Here is a 19,087-nt window from a genome sequence, read left to right as displayed (position 1 = left end):
CCCTCTAACTCTTACCCTTACTGGCCTTACCCATGTAATGTTTTAATATTGCATAATTCATTTAATACACTATATTAACCTATATTTACACATCACCAGTTAAATTACATTTGTATTTTGTAGCTGACTATTATACTATACTTTTGAAACATATATTACAAACTTGATTCAAATTTTGCTCTTATTCTTTTCTAACATGAAGTTCTGAAGGCTGGATAAATGCTCCCCGGAGTCCCAGACATTCTGTAGTGCTTGCAGTTCCTTGTCATTAACTTGCAGCAAATCCTTGCAGTTGTTCCTGATGAGGCTCTTAGTGGCTTTAATGGAATGTTTGGGTAGTTTTGAGACTTCCACAATCTTGTCCCACACTTTACTTTGGAGTTCCTCTGGCTTAAACAAGTAATTCACAAATCCACATTCCAGTGCCTCTTGAGCTGACATCTTGTGGTTCAACAGCAACATTTCAATTGCCTGAAAAAACAAGGTTTCATTAAAATTTAATGAGTGTGTTTAGTTTTATCTGCTTTGTTATAGGATGTAACTGGAATGGAAAGCAATATTGTTACCTTCCTATCTCCCATTACTCTGGGGAATGTTAATGTTGAGCACCCTTCAGCCACAATACCCAGTTTAGAGAATGGGGTAAGGAAAAATGCCTGAAAAACAGAAAACATATTATAAATACTAATGAAGCAAAAAGGAAAGAAACACCTTAAAATTAATTAATAAAACATTGATTTACACTTACATTTTCAGCAGCAAACACTAAATCACAGAGAGGTAAAGTGGTGGCTGCTATTCCAACTGCTGGACCATTTACAATGGCGATGAGTAATTTAGGGAATGTTATGAATGCTTTTATAAACTCTTTCAAGACATCAAGATGGCTGTGTTCTCTGGACATACCACTCAGATCATTCCCGCTGCTATAGTAGTCGCCGTTGCCTGTGAGCACCGCTACAGCTATGCTATCATCATCAGCTGCTTCATTCAGAATCTGTGTAATCTTCAAATACATGGGAATATCGATGGCATTTTTGCGCTTTGGCTTGTTGTATTTAACTATTTTTATGTTTCCCATAACAGTTTCGATAATATCACAGTTTTCCATTGTTACTTTAAATTATCTTGATTTAAGTGCCGCAATATGATAATACACTGGTGCGATTGCGGTTCAAAGGTTCAGCCTCACTACACTATCAAAATTAATTCATACTAGAGTAATGGTAAGACATTAACAGGCAACAAATGTGTTGTCGTTTTGGTATTGTAGAATTGTACATTAGATATTCGTCCACCGGTTTCAAAATATTCTTAAATTTTATTTTGCAAAATAAAGTTTTGAGAACTTTTGATAATTTGATTGGATTGGAATTTTGTCAATTTGACTTTGACAGTTTGTGGCAAATTTTCATATAGTAAGTAGTCTGTGTACAAATACGATACTCCGAATAATAACGTACTCCCGCTTTCGCTCGCCCTTCTTTTTTGAGTAAAAATGATGACTTGCGGTGGTTCTTTCACCCATGTGTGTCCAAAATTTGCTTTTAAGTATCTCTATTTGTATAGAAAGCTCACACACGCTTTTCAGACACAAGCAAACGCCTTATTCTAAGGTTGTATATGTAAAAACTTTTCACTTTTTCAATGTCATTTAAATGTCACAATTGTCAAAACAAATTCAAAATTGTCAAAATCATGAAGAGGATAGATAATTTTTCATAATTTTTTCCCTTTTCCTTTACATTTATACCGGGAATGGTGAATTTGTTACAGAAGTTACCTAACATTTTAAGTTATTGTGCACATTCAAAACATTTCCTAAACACTTCACTTTTCACTCGTCGAATAACTACTGAAAAGTGCTGTAAAATGTTCAAATCATCTGTTTTTAATCTTCAAGAGGCATCTAAAGAGCAAGTGCAAGAGTTTTTAAACTCTTTTGATACAGTTTTAACTGACTGTGATGGTAAGAAACCTAACCATAATATTTGTAAAAACTTTTAGTACTTTCAAGTACCTAAGTAGTACCTATCGGTACTTACAATAATTTATCAATAAAATTACTTATATTTAATTATTACAGGAGTATTATGGATAGACAATAATGTCATTCCCGGAGCACCAGATGCAATGAATTATTTCCGGGAAATTGGCAAAAAGATTTTCTATGTCACCAACAACTCCACCAAAATTCGGAGTGAATTTGCAGCAAAAGCCCAACAACTTGGATTTATTGCAAGTACTGTGAGTGTTTTAAACTTGTTTTTTTGATGGCATCTCTAAAATCAGTTAATAATCATTCTATCTTTAACATTCCCAATGGAATTGTAGCTTTTGTGATGAAATTTATAATTATAAAATATTATGAAATACCTATTATTTTCTTCATATCAATTTCAGGAAGAGATTTTGTCAACAGCTTACCTAGTGGCTCACTATCTAAAAGGAATTGGCTTCACAAAGAAGGTTTATCTGATTGGGTCTAATGGTATTGGGGAAGAACTGAAGGCAGTTGGGATCAGGCATTCTGGCATTGGAGTAAGTATACAGTTAACGACATTTAGGTGGAATAAAATATAATACTGACTAATGTTGTAGATTAGCTGTAGTGGTATGTCTTGAGTTACATATTAATTTTAATTAAATTCTTTATTACAGCCGGACCATGTGAAACCTGATTTCAAGTCAATGCAGCCATCGGACTTGGATCCTGAAGTTGGAGCAGTGGTAGTTGGTTTTGACGAGCACATCAGCTATCCCAAGTTCATGAAGGCAGCCTCATACCTGGCCTCAGAAGATTGCTTGTTTGTAGCTACCAACACAGATGAGAGGTTTCCTAAAGGGGGTTCAATAGTGGTGCCTGGAACTGGAACCTTGGTGAGGGCAGTAGAGACCTGTTCGGAGAGAAAAGCACTGGTGCTTGGCAAGCCACATGCCTATGTCCGCAAGTTCTTAGAGTCTTGTGGCCTGGACCCTGCTAGAACACTCATGATTGGTGACAGGTAAATACTGTTTTAAGACATAATTATATGTTCAACAACAAACCACTTCTCAATAAAAAAAAATATCTTCTCTATTCAATAATGCAGTTACATAACATAGATTGCTATGTATGAAGAGGGGGCCTAGCAAAGACATGAACTTAAATACTTACCTATTCAGTCATGAGACATCAGATAATTTATTATGTTTACTTACAGATGTAACACTGACATTGAGCTGGGAGTACGTTGCGGTTTCCAAACGCTGCTGGTGCTCTCTGGAGTCACCTCCACCACTGACTTGGACAAGATCCGTAACGAGAAGAAGCCACCACTGCCTGATGTGGTCTTGCCTAAGCTCGGAGACTTGGTGAAGCTTATACCATCACCATAGTCACCAAAACGAATAGTCAAATTATACTGGCAAATAATTAGGTCAATTTGTTAGCTATTTTTATCATCATGTTAAACATGCAATAAGTGTAACTGTAATTGTGTTTTTTACAACTGTTTGTTGACGTTATTGTGTTAATGAAACTGCTTAACATAGCTATACTATGTATGTGAAATGTTATTGTGTCTTTTTCTACTCATGCTATTATGTTTAGGAGTCACCGTGATGTTGTTCAACTCTTAAGTGATAAAATTATTATAAATTTTAATTAATTGACAGTGCAAATATTTCATGGCTGTGTGCTTATACCTACTGCTTAGATTGTAGTTAAATATGTATAGTAGAAGACTGCATCTAAGTTGAATCAACGTGTTAACATGTGTAAAAGAGTTCAGTACCTATGTAGTCTATAAACAAATGCTTCTAAATGGAACAAATTTAATAGTTGAAATGAGTTGTAGTTACGTGTTAATTACTCACAAATAAAATTTGTGAAAGTTGACTTTATGCTGTCGTATTTATTTATAACAAGTTTAAAATTAGTCCTTTTCATATAGTAAAGCACATACCTAGGTAGCATAAAAGAAAGGGAACGAAAATATTCGTCACCGTGTCACCATAAATAAAGATAATTGGTAAAGATGTATCATGAAGAGCAATAGTATAGTCGAGGTGGCTATCTATGCACAAAATATTACATGAATATCTATTCTACTATTTCATATCCAGTTAAATATCAACTGTTTCACATACTTCCTCGACTGTACCTGTGTGCATTCTATAATCGCATTTATTGCGCACCTATTCGATAGCAAGGAACGAGATTAGCATTGATACGAGGTGTGCGTATGTGCGAGCTACGCGCGATGGCGGGAAGCATCAGGCCGCACAGCGCATGCGCACCGCCGCGCCCACACTCCGCGCGCGTCTCGTCTCGACAACACGAGATCACCCGCTCCGCTCCCAGTGCTGGCTCGCAAGCGACCACTGCCGCGCGGATAAACAACGCGAACGAACACACTGTGATAGTAGACACTGCCTAACACTCGGAGGACCATTAGTGAGTATGTTTGTAAATATTGGACAGGTTTTATGTGATTTTGTGTGTAAGTAGCTGTAATGAATGTTCAGCATCACCTTCATCTCATCTAGCCAGGGTTCGGGTCGTCTTCCTAAAAATATGAATGCCTTTTTGATCTGTTCCGTGTTGCGATTTGCGAATACTAAAATCTTACTAATTAGGTAAATAAAACACACAATAGTTTACTACTTAAAAGTTATGGGTCAAAACTTTAACAATGTAGCAATTCAGAATAGCATTAGGTACCATGAAATCACCGAAAAATACGGGGTTTTGCGGAAACAAAGAATAACGCGACCCCTCCGGGTGATATCACCCTCTCGATCTAGCCAGACGGTGCCGTGCCACTTGAAACACATTTCTCTACATTAACCTCTATTGCTGCCACTACATTACCTGTGGTATATTGAGTTAACTTTCAGCACCCTAAACTCTAGGTCCTAAGATAATGAACCATAACTTAGGTAGGTACTTAAACTGCTCACTTACCTACCTATAACTTAAGTACTTATACTAACCGTGTACCGACTTCATTTGTTTTGGAATAAAGGTTTAATAAATTAATTAGCTATGTCCTTATTTTGATAACGAGTGTTTGCTAAACGGTGTGTTAATCAGCGGAGTGTGGTGCTTCTGATAAAAATTATCACAAACAATACAATAACGCAATCCATCGTGAAAGTGATACCTACGATAAATTGATAATAAACAATAATCCAAGGCAAGTACAAAGTCACAGTGGATGCACCGACCTTCCCGCCTGCCGTAAACAATAAATATTATATTAGGAACTTAGGAAGATTAAACAAACATCACATCATAGATAAAAAATATAGTTAGGTAAGTACCTATACTTACTTAAATACATAGCTCTAATAATGAAATTTAACTCTATTGTGGAGTTAAAGACCTACATTTAAGTAAGTAAAAGAAAATTTCGTGTAACTAAATCATGGCTATAAATCAATCTCTATAAACGGTAACTTCTCAGCCTAGTTAATCTGTACCTACATCTTTCGAAGCCCTTTCTAACATCCTAAGCACCGCAACCTGTAAGGTACATTAGGTACCAACAACTATAATCCGACATTTGATAAATTACATGTCCATTAATTTCACTATTATAGGAACCATCGTATTGCTGCCAAAAATAATTAGCATTCATGAGTAAAACATATTTCAACAATAGAGTTACTAATACCTGAGTGCTTGTTCAGACAGAAGTGCCTATTATACCTCGCTACCATGGCTGGATTTGATAGATATCCTTGAAGCAGCATCGCAGTGACATGCATAACAAAATAGCAGCGACGTAGCCGGCGATGATGTCAGCCGTTATTTTTAACGTTATCAATCATTATCAAGTTTTAAATAATAAATGTTACCTGCTTAATTACTATACCTACACAATTATAATAATTGAACTGACTTTTTTGTGTTTACAAAATCCAGTTTTATGGTCACCGCACATAATAGGTACCTATGACCGTATCGTAAAGGCGATCGCGAGCTCGCGTTCTACGCTAAGTTCGCGTGGACAGAAAAAAAGAGACGAACCCTTTACGTTACGGTCATATGTGCGGTGACCATTAATGTTAGGATCAAATAACTAGAGGGGGTTTCCTTTGAAATTGAAAACATGAACCATACCACATACAGTAGGTACAACGACCCAGTCATAGCTTTTACTTTCATGATGGAGTCGCATCGTATCCTCATACCCACATAGATAAGTATTCACTGCTCGTATTACTGGTGCATGGTGCAGGGAAAGTTAACTGCCTTATACAGTAGTGCACCTGTACATAACTGTAGCAAGGTATTTAGATAAGCTCTAATATAGAAACAGGCAAGGCTATTAGCGTTCTGCCTGGTTTTTCGCACGATACTATTCAACTCACGCGATTTCCCTCCATTTTAGACGCCCGCCTTCGTACGGGATTCTTTATAGGTTTTACTTTTACTTGTAATGGCTTCATAAAGGTTGTAGTTAGTAGGTACATTTTACGTAGTTTAGCCGTAATCTTCTGGGCTAAGATTGACCATCTACTGAGTATAGGCCTGGTACATGCTCATCCAGTTGAGATGTATAAGTAATATTCAATATTCCTTATATCCATAAGTTCTAACAACCTGCGCCATTTGAACTTACATAACGTTAATTTAGTTGATGTCAAATTAAAAAGGATACTTGTAGTCTTGTATAAAGGTAGGTACCGCGATGACTCACAAGGGTCATGCATGAGTCATATTTCATTAAGGGCGGATTCGGCCAACGTCGAGTAACTTTTTACTCACGAGTAAAGTACCAGTTACTCGCGAGTAAGCAGATTTTGCATTCTACCAAACCTGAAACCAAGATAACTAGCTTATCCCAAGAATAAAATGTTATACCGCCAAAATTGACCGTGTAACGAGCTTATCCGAGAGTAATTTTGTAATGGCGGCAGCACATCAGCTGATTAGAAAACCGTCATAATGACATATAAACACATCTGTCAAAACATAAACAAAAGTACGTTAAAAGGCAAAGTCTCAGAATAACAACAGCGAATAAAATATTAAAACATAAACAATTTCATACTTTTATAATCCATTCAAACTAAGTTGGCATGTCATTTCTATTGCATGCTTTGAAACGCAGCTATTTTTATTTTAGTTGCATTGCAGTTTCGTTCCTCGTTCATTCAATTTAATCATGGTATAACTTGGTAGAATGCAAATGTACTTATCCTAGATATTTACTCGCGTATAATTTTAATTCCGGTATAGTTATTCTCGTGTAACGTGATGTTTGGACGAATTCACCCTAAGTATATCATGACAATGAAAAGGAAAAGCGATGGATGGAAGCGTGACGTACAGGGTCTAAATAATAGTGAGAGTGACGTAGTTATACCTTAGTTATACATACATATATGACCCATATTATCTTGCTCTACAAATGAAAAGCACCTAACTATAATCCATCAACCCAGAAGAACAGACGCTATTTTATTGCATGCTTCGTTTATTTATAACAAGGCGACCTATTTGATAGGATCTTTTTAGATTTACGAAGTCATTGTAGTTCAGTAACAGAGCTCTAGAGCTGCATACGACACCGTGCATTTAACAAGCAGTCGATATAAAGGTTGCCTAGGAACTATTAGTTTAGTGGTTGAAGCGATTCTTGTTGGAATATGGGCCACAGAACTGGGTCGGAAACGTAGCGCGGCTCCATCGACCGAGCTGACACGCACAGCAGTGGAAAATGACCCTTATTGTGGATAGGTGTGGTGAAATAGCAATTAGGGAAATCTCGACCCTTGAGCGTTGATGGGGCTACGGCAAAGTCGATCCTACTTTTTGGCTATCGGTAATAAGTCAGTGATATGGGAACCCCATAATGGGGTGGATGAATGGGTCAATGTTCCTAAATTAAAAAAAAAAAACATGATGGTCTCTTGTTTCTCTCCCTTTGGTGCTGGTCTTGGTAATCCACCCTGGCCTTTATACAATTTAAAAAAAGTTGAATTACCGCAACACATCGCTTTCGTGTCTAACCTTTGACTTTGGTACAAAAGCGAAAAGTCAGAAGCAAACAGTTTCTAGGCCGTATTCAAATGCTATATTAACTTGCTCAGTGGCAATGAATAGGTGTCCTTGTCTTTTTGTTCTAATCAAAGTATGTACCTACCTATGCGCAATGGCGTAGCTACATTTTAGGTTTTAAATATAACTACCAAAATACCTTATAGAACCTGGGGAGTTACCGACCAGCCCAACCTATATGGCCTATAGGTAGGCTATAAGCAATTAAGTCAGCACCGTAATGATAATTAATGAAGCCACCATCTAGGTTCCTGCTGTACCCTCATAGGTAGAGTAGAGGTGTACTTATACAACTTATAGGTACAGTATACAGTCGTATTAATGGCCCTTCTGAATGAGTCACCAGCTCTCCGCACCTGATATAGTAAACAGTTGAATAGGGAGCCAGCAATATTGCACTGGCAAGGCCGCTCTGTACCTCGCCACCTACCTACATAGGTCAGATTATTTGTTCTAGGTCTAATAGGTAATTGATGGCACCCACTGCGCTTGCCTGTGGAGGTGTAATAACGTATTGTTACTGCCCCCGCCCGACAACTATTTTATTGGATAAATTAAACGTGTTTGTTTTGTTTTACTTCATAAGGATTGTAACAATTTTGTAATAAAATAACACTTTAAAAGATCTCTCCTACGTAGGTATTCCTTACCTATGGTTTTGGGGCGTGTGGGTGGGTAGCACAACTAGCACAAGTGGAAGACACTGAAAATGTGTACTATATGTATCTACAGTTCCCAATTAATACAATAACTTTCGTTAGTGCTAAGCTAAGAGTTATATTGGCATTATAACTAACATTAACCGAAAACCCAGTCCCTGAACTGCTGTACTCATCACTTAGCAATACTTAGCATGCAGGCGCTTAGTACTTATATGTATTTATAAGTGCTGAAGATATCTCTGTACAGCTTCCTGCTGCGTCGTAGGTACCTGAGGGGACATAATATATTAGACATGACAAGTATTAATACGTTCCTTCCATAACGATTGCTTCAGCAGTTACCTATATAATAGGAATCTCCAGATTTTTATCATAGCGATAAGCAACACACAATCATAACTTTATAACGTTAATAGTCTTTACCGTTTCTTAGTTGCAGTAACTAGAGTCTAGCATCAGTTTTTTGTCACGTTTCTTGGTTGTTTACCGAATATCCAGTAATACCCGGGCTGATTCGCGACCGAACACTACGGCCAAGGCTGATGATGTAATTTTCCGTTTTAGCACCACAACGTAACGCATATACTCCGGTATATACAAATATCTCATATCACCACACAGCTGAGTAGGTATACCTAGGTGTGTATAAGCGGGGAGGCGATGATAGACTATAGGTGTAGCATTGGACATTGTATTTGGTTAGTTTAGCATGACATCATACTTAGCCGGTTAGTTAACATATTGTAGAGCCTTGGCTTAGGTAATGGATTGAACAATTTCACTAATATAGGTATGTATTGTATCTATATCTATGAAGTTTACGAGCTGATAGGAAAACGAGTGGAAAATTTATTGCTTTTCGATGTAATAAAAAAACTTAACACGAAAAGATGTTAAACCTGTTCTGAGATAGGTAATAACTTCCATTGATAGACGTTGAATAGCATTGGGTGGAATATAATTGGTTGCATAAAATGCACATTTATCATATTATGTAGGTAGGTATATCTACCTAATACCATATTATGTACCTACCTAGGTACTTGGACGATTAATGTTGATGATTATGTAGAATCCAATTAGCTAACATCTCTTCATACAGAATACCAACTAGCAACACATGGATAGTACCTACCTAACATCAGGGATCTCCCATTTCCAGACTGATCAAGCATGTCGGAAGAGGCGGCGGCGGTGGCTGCGCCGGCGCAAGACGCCGTGGAGCAGGTCACGCAGGAGGTCAAAGACGTCAAGCTGGAGAATGGAGCGGCGCCGGGCGCGGAGGCCACCAATGGAACACCAGCCAAGAATGAGAATGCTGTGCCTTTTAAGGTTTGTTTATTTATTTATATTATTACTAGCTGTTTCAGCGAGCTTTGCTTCGCTTAAAAAGATTTCCCGTGGGAATTCCGCGATAAAAAGTATCCTAACTATGACAGACACACTGACAAACTTTGGCATAATGCTTAGGTGCAAGAGGCTGGCCAGTGGCCACTCTATCATCATCGACGTAGCTGCAGTCAAGTCAGCCCGAGCGCTGGCTCTAGTGCCGTAGGTCTCGGGTTCGAATTCCGGCTGGGACAGATATTTGTTTACGGACTGATATTGGATGTAGGAGTCTTGAATGTTCAAAGTTTGTTTTGTACTGGTCTTTGTCATGAGACTTGTAAATTTGGTTGATGTTATGAGAACGAAATCATTATTAAGTATATGATGTTTTAGTGATTATAGCGGATCAACCTTGGCTCTATTTACCACCCAACTCAGTTGAACCAAATTACATCATTGTTTGTTAACGATAGTGACGTACCTATAAATGTGGTTAAAATGCGCAAAGAGCTCATTGAGCAATTTTGGTATTGACGCTGTCCACCAAAACGACAATGATGATAATTTAACCAAAAATGCTAACTAGGTAACCGTTAAATTCCAGGATGCATTCAAGGCGTTCTCCAAATTCGGGGATCCCAAATCCGACGGCAAACACATCACGCTCTCCCAGAGCGACAAGTGGATGAAACAGGCCAAAGTCATCGACGGAAAGAAGATCACCACAACAGACACCGCCATTCACTTCAAGAAGCTAAAGATAATAAAGGTGGGGCTAGAAGACTACCAGAAGTTCTTAGAGGACCTCGCCAAGAGTAAGAAGATAGAAGTTAGTGATATCAAGAAGAAACTGACGAGTTGTGGAACGCCCGGATTTTCCACTAACGTGAGTTTTTTTTAAAGTAATGTTGGTAGGTAGGTTCTTAGTTATCTTAATTTATACTTACCAATTTATTATTTGAAAATAGACAACGATCTACGTAGGTATAAGTACGCAGTAAAAATACTGGAAAGTTTTATTGAAAGCTAATGACGATAGTACATAATTAATTAGAATGTTTGCCGTGGATAGGCCTTCGTTTATTTAATGACTAGGTACCTACACCATTTGCTTAGATATGTTAAATTAAAGTTTTCGTATATCTATTGAGGGACGTGCAAATCGCTTGGCCTACAATGTAATCGATGGGTACTGGGTAGAAAAGATGATGATATACCTACCTACTGCGCTGCGTGTAAATTACTTGATTAAAAGATGCAACTTTCCAAATTCTAATTAGGTACCTAGTTAAAGGGCCAACATTTTCTAATTCTAAAATTTAGAATTAAAATCTATTGAGTATTGAGTTTAGCTATGTCGGAAACTAATTACCACTTTGGAGTAACCAGCCAAGCCATGCCCGATAACTAACGTTCCATTACTCCGCAGGTGACGAAGGCGGCATCAGCGGCGGCCACAGTGGACCGCCTCACCGACACCAGTCGGTACACGGGCACCTCCAAGCAACGGTTCGACGAGAGCGGCAAGGGCAAGGGCATCTCAGGAAGGAAAGACGTCGTCGACGGCTCCGGATACGTCACCGGCTACCAGCACAAGGACTCGTATAACAAGACGCATTAGATTACCTATTTACGTGGATTCTCAGGCAAAGAACGATGAATTTTAAGCTGGCTACACTGAAATCTTCGAATGTCACGGCAATATGGATTTTTCGGTGTTGGTAGCTTTTAAATTATGATGCCTAATGCAGAATCTGCTACATTGTCTGTTCTTTTACCTACAGGGTTGCTGGCATAACCTGGCCAAGCTACGAGATAGTACACACGGCAACGTTAAATGGTTGGCAGGGCACACTAACGTAGGTAGTGTATGTGTGTGTCGGCGACGTCGACGTAATTATTTAGTTCTGGGCAACCCACACACGGATATTGTAAGCATGTAGTTGTGCCAGTGACAATGATTCATTGTTTTTATGATATGAAGCAAAATTTTGCAATGCATTGTAATAGATTGAATGGCTCAGTTGGTATGATAGTAGACTTACAATAATCGGTATGGTGGTTCAAATCCCTGTGAACTTGCAAAATTCCTTTTTTGTTTTTTTTTATAGATTTAGTTTATTTTTTAATATGGCTAATAATAGTATTATAGTATATACGAATAAAAGCAACACAGAAAGTAAATGAAACAAGTTATTAAGTGTTAAAATTACAAAATTTATTCTTGCCGTAACATAAACATTAAGGATGTTACGTTTTTGTTGTTTTTCGTTTTAAAACATAGTTGTAGTTTATATTAATAAGGAAAATTTTCAATTTGCAGTTTTAAATCATAATAAACATCAGAAAAGGATGGACTGGCTGTTTTACTAAAGTAAATAGGCAAGTCATTAGTTATATGAATCAACATGTTAATTAGCTAGAAATAAGATAACTTATTCCAACCTCAGTAACAATAACATCATTAACACATTGGCTTACCCATAATTGTAAATAATAATAAGTATTTAACAAAATAACTAAAATCTTATACAAATGGAAAACTAAAAATTACTGAGCTAACCCCAATAACTATAATTTTCACCACTTTTTCGCCATAATATCTTACCATCCATCCTTGTCTGACTTAAAGGACTTTTCATCACTAAATATCACCACATTGTTGCACCAATCAAAGTTTAAAATAGTCAGTCGCAAAACGCACTCTGTTTCGACGATGCTGATCGGTTAGAGCAATTTGCTTCGTCGGCCTCCGACACCGCAACCCTGCAGCACGCAAGTGAACCCGTACGGTTTGTAGGGATAGATTATGTGTTGTGGCCGTAGAACGGGTGCTGCAGAACGGATCAGCGCTATGTGCAGCTACGATTTCTCGATGGCGTGGTGATGCATCCGTATAGACGACTACTGTCCCGAATCTGCGTATCGGTGAACCCATAATTGAACAGTTCTCCTCTGCAAACAAAAAAAACAAATACTTAGCTTATACAAATACAAATATTCTAACAGTCAAATAAAATATTTACAATTCTATGTTACTTACCGTTAAACGTCTTGCGATTTCACTAATTGTAATATTTTGTTCATAGAATACAATTATCTCCGCCTTTTTGAACATGGTCAAATGACTTTCCATAGTGACTGCGAAGATAAATTAATTATAAATTGACAAATCACAAAGTGAATCACTATGCAGACGCAGAGGTGAATTGTCACTAAAACTAAAAACTAATTTCGTTTATTCATATTGTATGAGGGTAGAATGGTTTTACTTCTCAAATGAAGAACGAATCATATATTTTTAGCGAAGAGAAATAGTCGACAGCTATGCAGCTTGTAGTCATTTGTCAATTTCAAATAAATTTATTTTATACTCAACAGCGTTTAAATTAACGCTAAATTTAAATAAAGTAAAATAAAAATACCCATCAGTGGACTCGAACTCACGACCTATGTTTCATAAGTCTAACATACTACCAATGCGCTACAAAGAGTATAGCTACAAGTTGTGAAATTTTGCTTCAAGTCAATTTTATAACTATTTGACTTACTCGACCGGTTGATATTTTTATGTCACAGCTGGTGTAAGGGCGTTTGCCTACGCGCAAACTCGTTTGTGCTGTTGTGTGTGTGTGTGTGGTTTGTTACTGGTGTATTTACCGATTTCTGCTTTATTGCACACATAGACCACGTTAGTGTGCACACATACACTACGTTTGTGTGCCCTGCCAACCATTTGGAGGTGCCGTGTGTACATCTTCAATTTTGGCTAGGGCCCAAACCATGTAATGAAATTTCTCGACTTTTTACTTTCGTGCCGTTGAACATTTGAAACCCGGTACGATCTCACTTCTATGGGAAACCAGTACCAACTCTGACGGTTTCGCTCCAGCTAACGAATACATCTTTAAATCCGGTGTTTCGAATATTCTAATGGTTCACATTGCAATGGCAACCCTACTTGTAAAGCTTAAAACTTCACACGCGGTCGCCGCACCCAATAAATAGGTATAAATAAAACCGTGGGATGCAATGTGTTACGGCGAAGAAAGACAAGTTCACTAACGTACTACACATGGTACTAATTTTACAATGTTTTTCTCTTTGTTATATTTAATTACTTAACTTTCGCGATAAACTATAGGCTTTGTATGTTGTGCTGTAATGACATTCCTTCTTACGTAGATCTTTGAGAATATACCTAATATATATTTATAATTAAGTATTTAAGGCCCCATGCATATTTTTTGTAAAACGTAATATTTTTAATAAGGGTAGTGCGCGTAAATCGGCTGCAATATTGTGAAGATTTTGAATGTCTAGTCCTGTCTTGTATAGAAGATGAATGTACGATTCACGTCCTATTTTTCTCTATTTTGATGATCACGAAGTGATGTGACACTCATTATATGGACACAACCAAGCATAGGCATAGGGAGTTTGCCTCTTGGGACAATCTTATAGGAAGCTGGGTTTTACCTATGCTGATCGATGTACAATATATTTTGTAAGCACAAAGTTTAACTTTTGTATTTTATTTTAGGAATATGATTAAGATTTCGCTACTACATTTAAGCGAGGATAAAATTTTCAAACTTATGTACATATTAAAAAAGAAATACGTAACATCTCGTGAATCAGTTGATATTTCAAACATAGGTACAAACAAGCATAAAGTAAATAAATACATCTGTATATTTTGAGTTAAAATACCGATGCATAATGTGATATTATAGACTTCCATCTTCTGCACCAACTTCACCTTAAAATTGTATTCTGATATCTAAAGTACAATGAAATGTATGAATACTAAATTATAATCTTAATATTATTTATAATTACTTATCTCATAGAAAATGAAATAAAATTTGTTTGGAAATGTACCTTTTATTTGGCTTATACCTAAAATACATCGTGTAAAGCCCTAAAGTAAGAAGTTTGTTGTATTAATAAACGATACACAATGCCTATTTATAATTTTATACATTGATGATCATAAAGTAAACTTCAAATTAACCTATGTTTATAATGTTAATAATATTATATTTGAATATAGTCTCGCGTACGATAATTTTGTCTAATCTATAAACAATCTTCTAGCCATCACTACCAAAAGCACTCAAATAATCACAATTTAAACCCACTTTATATAAATGTTATTGAAATAATTAAAGTAAAATAATATTGGCCATACTTTTAAGAATTAGAAAAATATAAAAAAAATATCAAGCTATTTGTTATATGAATATCGGTAGGTACACATTTTTATTTTATAGAACAAATGTATGAATGATCAGTACTAAAACTACACCCACACATCACCCTTCTTTGACTAGTCGAATTATTGAACCAACAGGATAGAGAAGCTATTTAAATTTAACTATACATTTTAATTCCTGCGATGGAAAACGCATGTAACATGTTTACAGTGGTTACTTTCACAAGTTATCAATCACTATTTCTAAGCTAGCATAGATCACATGTGTGTATGAGCTAGGTCGTGAACAAAGGGTATGCTCTAATACAGTGTTTTTCAACCTTTTTCATGATGCGACCCCCCTGGTTTAAAAAATATTTCGCGACCCCCTTGACCCTTTGGTTTTTTTTTATCAGTACTATTACTGTACTATTATTTATGGTCTCCATGATGAAAAAAATATTAATTGTCTTTATTATTATTTTTTGCTAAAATATCTTGTTTTTTCGACCTTTGTCGACCCCCTACAGAAGATTGGCGACCCCTCAGGGGGTCGCGACCCACAGGTTGAAAAACACTGCTCTAATAGAACAACCCTTTAAAGGGATAAAATGCTCATGAAATATGAACTTGTGCATCTGAATGACAGCTTAGAAACTAATGATGGGATTAATCGACCTATTTGTAAACACGTACTGGCATACCGCGGATATAAGGTTACTGAGCCACAGCATTACGTCATAGCATAGAGTAGTTCATTCAACGGCTCTATTTCAATATCCGCATGTCTTGAATGGTCTTTCTACTACAGTATTGATAACAATGGACATTTTATGTGTATAGTTAGGTATTGGAATACACGTTAGTAAAATTTTGAAAGGCAAAAGTTATATTCGATAAGCTATTATAAATGGATCTAATGCTTTCTACTGATTTATTGAGTTATATATCACATATATGGTAGTTTATTGTATGTTTTGCTTGTCTAGAACAAATAAAATGCTATAATGCTCGAAAATTCAGCAACAGACACTTCCTTCAGTCGTAAACAGTTTTCATTTATACTTATATTATTTATAATACATATTTGAGACAATTTAGTAATGTATATTTTATAATTAAACGCAGACCAATAATTTTCAGGCAATCACCAGATGATATATTTAAAAAATATATGGCCCTGCATAAATACAAAATAATTTTGTCACTCCAAACCAAATCTAGCTACACAAACTGTAGAGCACTAAACTGTTAACGAAGTATAATCAAGTGACATTGAGTCACGTATAAAATAATTTAAAAGCGATTTACATAATGCAACAATATTTTAAAAGGTCTCCATTCACGTAAAGTGTACCGAAACCAACTTAAAACTTAGATGACGATGACAGTTTACGCGGTTACAATTTACAAAAGAAAAAACTTAACTGCATCATAACCATAACACAATAAACGAGTACCTAAACAATGGAATCGAGACATCTTTTACATGTAAAAAAAATCCCAGTCACGTTATCACAAGTGGTTCCTACATGGGTCCCTCTATGGTACTTACTTTCATGGCGAAGTAGTAGACAGCCCGGCTAGCGAGTATGAAGGCGAGGAGGAAGGCACCCACGTAGGCGACGTAGACTCCACCGCCGTGGCTCTTGGCGGCGGAGAGCGTGCCAAGGGTGACTCCGAGCGCGACGCCCAACACCAGCAGGGCTAGCACGGCGAAGATCGTGCCGCGGATGCGAGCCATGCGCGGGCCCACGGACGACACCTTGCGGCAGTGCGGGCACCGTACCGGCGCGTTCTTCAGAAACTGGTACTGGAAAGTGATTGGTGAAGATGTTTATGCTACTGTCGTAAGTGAGAATATGGGTCATGAAACATCAATTAATATCATAGTCTGAAATTGATCCATGGTGTTTTATATTCCAACCCTTAATGTGGCTGCAACAGGGCCTATTGCCTGCCCTCTTGGGGATTCACATGCATGAGAGTTCATTGTTATGTATGTCATCTCTACAATGTTAGAGTACTCACTGATTTGAATGAAAGTTTACTATAATCTTGTTAGTGTGGTTTGTTGTGGGTGTTGTGTGTGACCCAAATTAGTGTAAAATGTATTAAGTGGATTTCACATTGCTACTGAAAGCAGGACAATGCACTGTTAATCCTATTTGAAAACTTTGTAAGTTATCTGTGACACTGCATTTATTTACTAAACTGTGATGCAGTTTATGAGTTTGAAATGTGATTATTAATAATAGATGCTTGTTTACTTGCTATAAATGTACCACTTGTGATATGTAAGTTAGTCACATCTCAGTTACTATCTCACTAGCAGTGAAGTGGCTATTAAGAATGAGAAATTAGGTCAATAACTTATCAAATTATACAACTACTGATAGATTACCTAATATTTAGTACACTAGTTTAGTTTATTTGTAAAAGAGATATTTCAGCCATTGCTTTGTGGACTATTAGAAAAGTTACTTGTTTATTTGAAAAATAATTGCCATTGCCCTAAAATACCGGAAAAAAACCTATAAATAAAATGCTTACCAAAAATGTATCCTGGCAGTGTGCACAGTTGACCCGGCACATGCCCGGCAGCGTGGGCACCGGCGGAGTCACCGGGGAGGGTGCGAGATTGATGATTCGTTTGCAGTCAGCTCGGGGACAGGCAATGCGCTGTGATGACGACTTGCAGATCAGCAGGCAGTTGCATGGACAGCGGACATACTTCTTTCCTGGAGGCGCGTTTCTTATAGGCTGTGAAATTTGAATATTGTTTTATTATAAGACAAGAAAACTTCATGCTAAAACTCAAATTGTAGAGGAATTACAATTCATTATAGTTTGATTGAGAAAACAATTAGTATTTACTTTTATAATTACAGTTTGCTTGGTCTATGACTGTGCTGATAAAGAATTTGACTAATTATGCTATCACAGATGGTGAGTGCACAGAGTGCAAAGATATGTTAACCATTCTCTTTTGTTAACTCATTGTAAACCAACATTGTTAATTACTGGTCAACCAATGATGGAGACAGTATCTCACATGCAGAACTTAATAGAACAGATACTAATACTATGCATTGTAAGTTCCATAGTGGTGTAGAGTACGAAATATGGTTATAAAACTCACAGTTGCTTCATTGCATTCAGAACATTTCACAACATGCTGTTCTCGTTTCCCGGATATGTCGATCATAGCCTGGCACACTCGGCATGTTACCATGGGCATGCCGCCTTTGACAGCTTGTTGGTACGGCGGAGGTAGCTCGTCAGGTCCGATCGGAGATATTGTGCTGACATTAACTTCCTCTGTCAAACAAATGTAAGTTCGCGTGTTAGTACCGCGTAATAACGATACTCAGGTAGCTCATGCAATAGTAGGGAAAATAAGTTACGTAAAATAGTAACTACGATACCCCACATTCCCACAAAATCAGAATAAAGCATTGTTTAGCAACAATAAATTCATTGTTGAATCATCAGCTGTCACAACAACTTGGATCTTTAGCTTACCATCTCTCAGCAAAGGCTGATTTTCACTCTGGCCGTCTCCCATGGTGTAAAGCCCTGAAATTTAATCACTTTGAAAAGCACTTAGAGTATGCTAATATTTCAATTTATGAGAATTCTAATTATTGTGACGAAACGACGACGAAAATCAAGTTTTTCGATGTTTTTTATTAGGGTTGCCAGCACTTTTCTCTAATCCATTTCCAAGTGTTTTTTTTACCTGTGGAAGTACCATAAAAAAATACATGTACTCAGAATAACGACTATTTCAAGAGGAGAACTTTGGTTCGCTTGCAGTGCGGGCCGTTGCGGTCAAGTTTTTTT

At 37.1% G+C, this 19,087-nt stretch overlaps 4 protein-coding genes across 5 annotated transcripts; 2 read left to right on the top strand and 2 right to left on the bottom strand.

Moving 5' to 3' along the window:
- Positions 1-55: 55 nt before the first annotated feature.
- On the bottom strand, positions 56-1,386 carry LOC105393934 (enoyl-CoA delta isomerase 3, peroxisomal). Its single transcript, XM_011565761.3, has 3 exons — positions 749-1,386; positions 567-656; positions 56-471 (listed from the first exon to the last, which is right to left on the bottom strand). Exons 1-3 carry the CDS (start codon positions 1,109-1,111, stop codon positions 169-171), a joined length of 756 nt encoding a protein of 251 aa, XP_011564063.2. The 5' UTR covers positions 1,112-1,386; the 3' UTR covers positions 56-168.
- A 282-nt stretch (positions 1,387-1,668) lies between these two features.
- LOC105384740 (glycerol-3-phosphate phosphatase) lies at positions 1,669-3,885 on the top strand. Its single transcript, XM_011555018.3, has 5 exons — positions 1,669-1,969; positions 2,087-2,247; positions 2,404-2,541; positions 2,662-3,005; positions 3,204-3,885. The coding sequence occupies exons 1-5, from the start codon at positions 1,759-1,761 to the stop codon at positions 3,376-3,378; spliced, it is 1,029 nt and encodes a 342-aa protein (XP_011553320.2). The 5' UTR covers positions 1,669-1,758; the 3' UTR covers positions 3,379-3,885.
- A 359-nt stretch (positions 3,886-4,244) lies between these two features.
- On the top strand, positions 4,245-11,862 carry LOC105384741 (tubulin polymerization-promoting protein homolog). Of its 2 annotated transcripts, XM_048631839.1 has the most exons (5): positions 4,247-4,438; positions 7,343-7,348; positions 9,878-10,047; positions 10,649-10,930; positions 11,474-11,862. In XM_048631839.1, exons 3-5 carry the CDS (start codon positions 9,889-9,891, stop codon positions 11,663-11,665), a joined length of 633 nt encoding a protein of 210 aa, XP_048487796.1. In that variant the 5' UTR covers positions 4,247-4,438; positions 7,343-7,348; positions 9,878-9,888; the 3' UTR covers positions 11,666-11,862. The 2 variants fall into 2 exon arrangements, with proteins under 2 accessions (XP_037970846.2, XP_048487796.1); XM_038114918.2 differs by lacking the exon at positions 7,343-7,348 and having other exon boundaries at positions 4,245-4,438.
- Positions 11,863-15,835: 3,973 nt separating this feature from the next.
- On the bottom strand, positions 15,836-18,949 carry LOC105393931 (type 1 phosphatidylinositol 4,5-bisphosphate 4-phosphatase). Its single transcript, XM_011565758.3, has 4 exons — positions 18,767-18,949; positions 18,384-18,562; positions 17,795-18,004; positions 15,836-17,054 (listed from the first exon to the last, which is right to left on the bottom strand). Exons 1-4 carry the CDS (start codon positions 18,807-18,809, stop codon positions 16,770-16,772), a joined length of 717 nt encoding a protein of 238 aa, XP_011564060.1. The 5' UTR covers positions 18,810-18,949; the 3' UTR covers positions 15,836-16,769.
- Between the last annotated feature and the right edge of the window lie 138 nt (positions 18,950-19,087).

The sequence above is a fragment of the Plutella xylostella genome, chromosome 29 (genome assembly GCF_932276165.1).
Source record: "Plutella xylostella chromosome 29, ilPluXylo3.1, whole genome shotgun sequence".
In the NCBI taxonomy this organism is placed as follows: Eukaryota; Metazoa; Arthropoda; class Insecta; order Lepidoptera; family Plutellidae; genus Plutella; species Plutella xylostella.
Note: the sequence above shows the minus strand (reverse complement) of the source record. Positions and strands in the feature narration are given on the sequence as shown.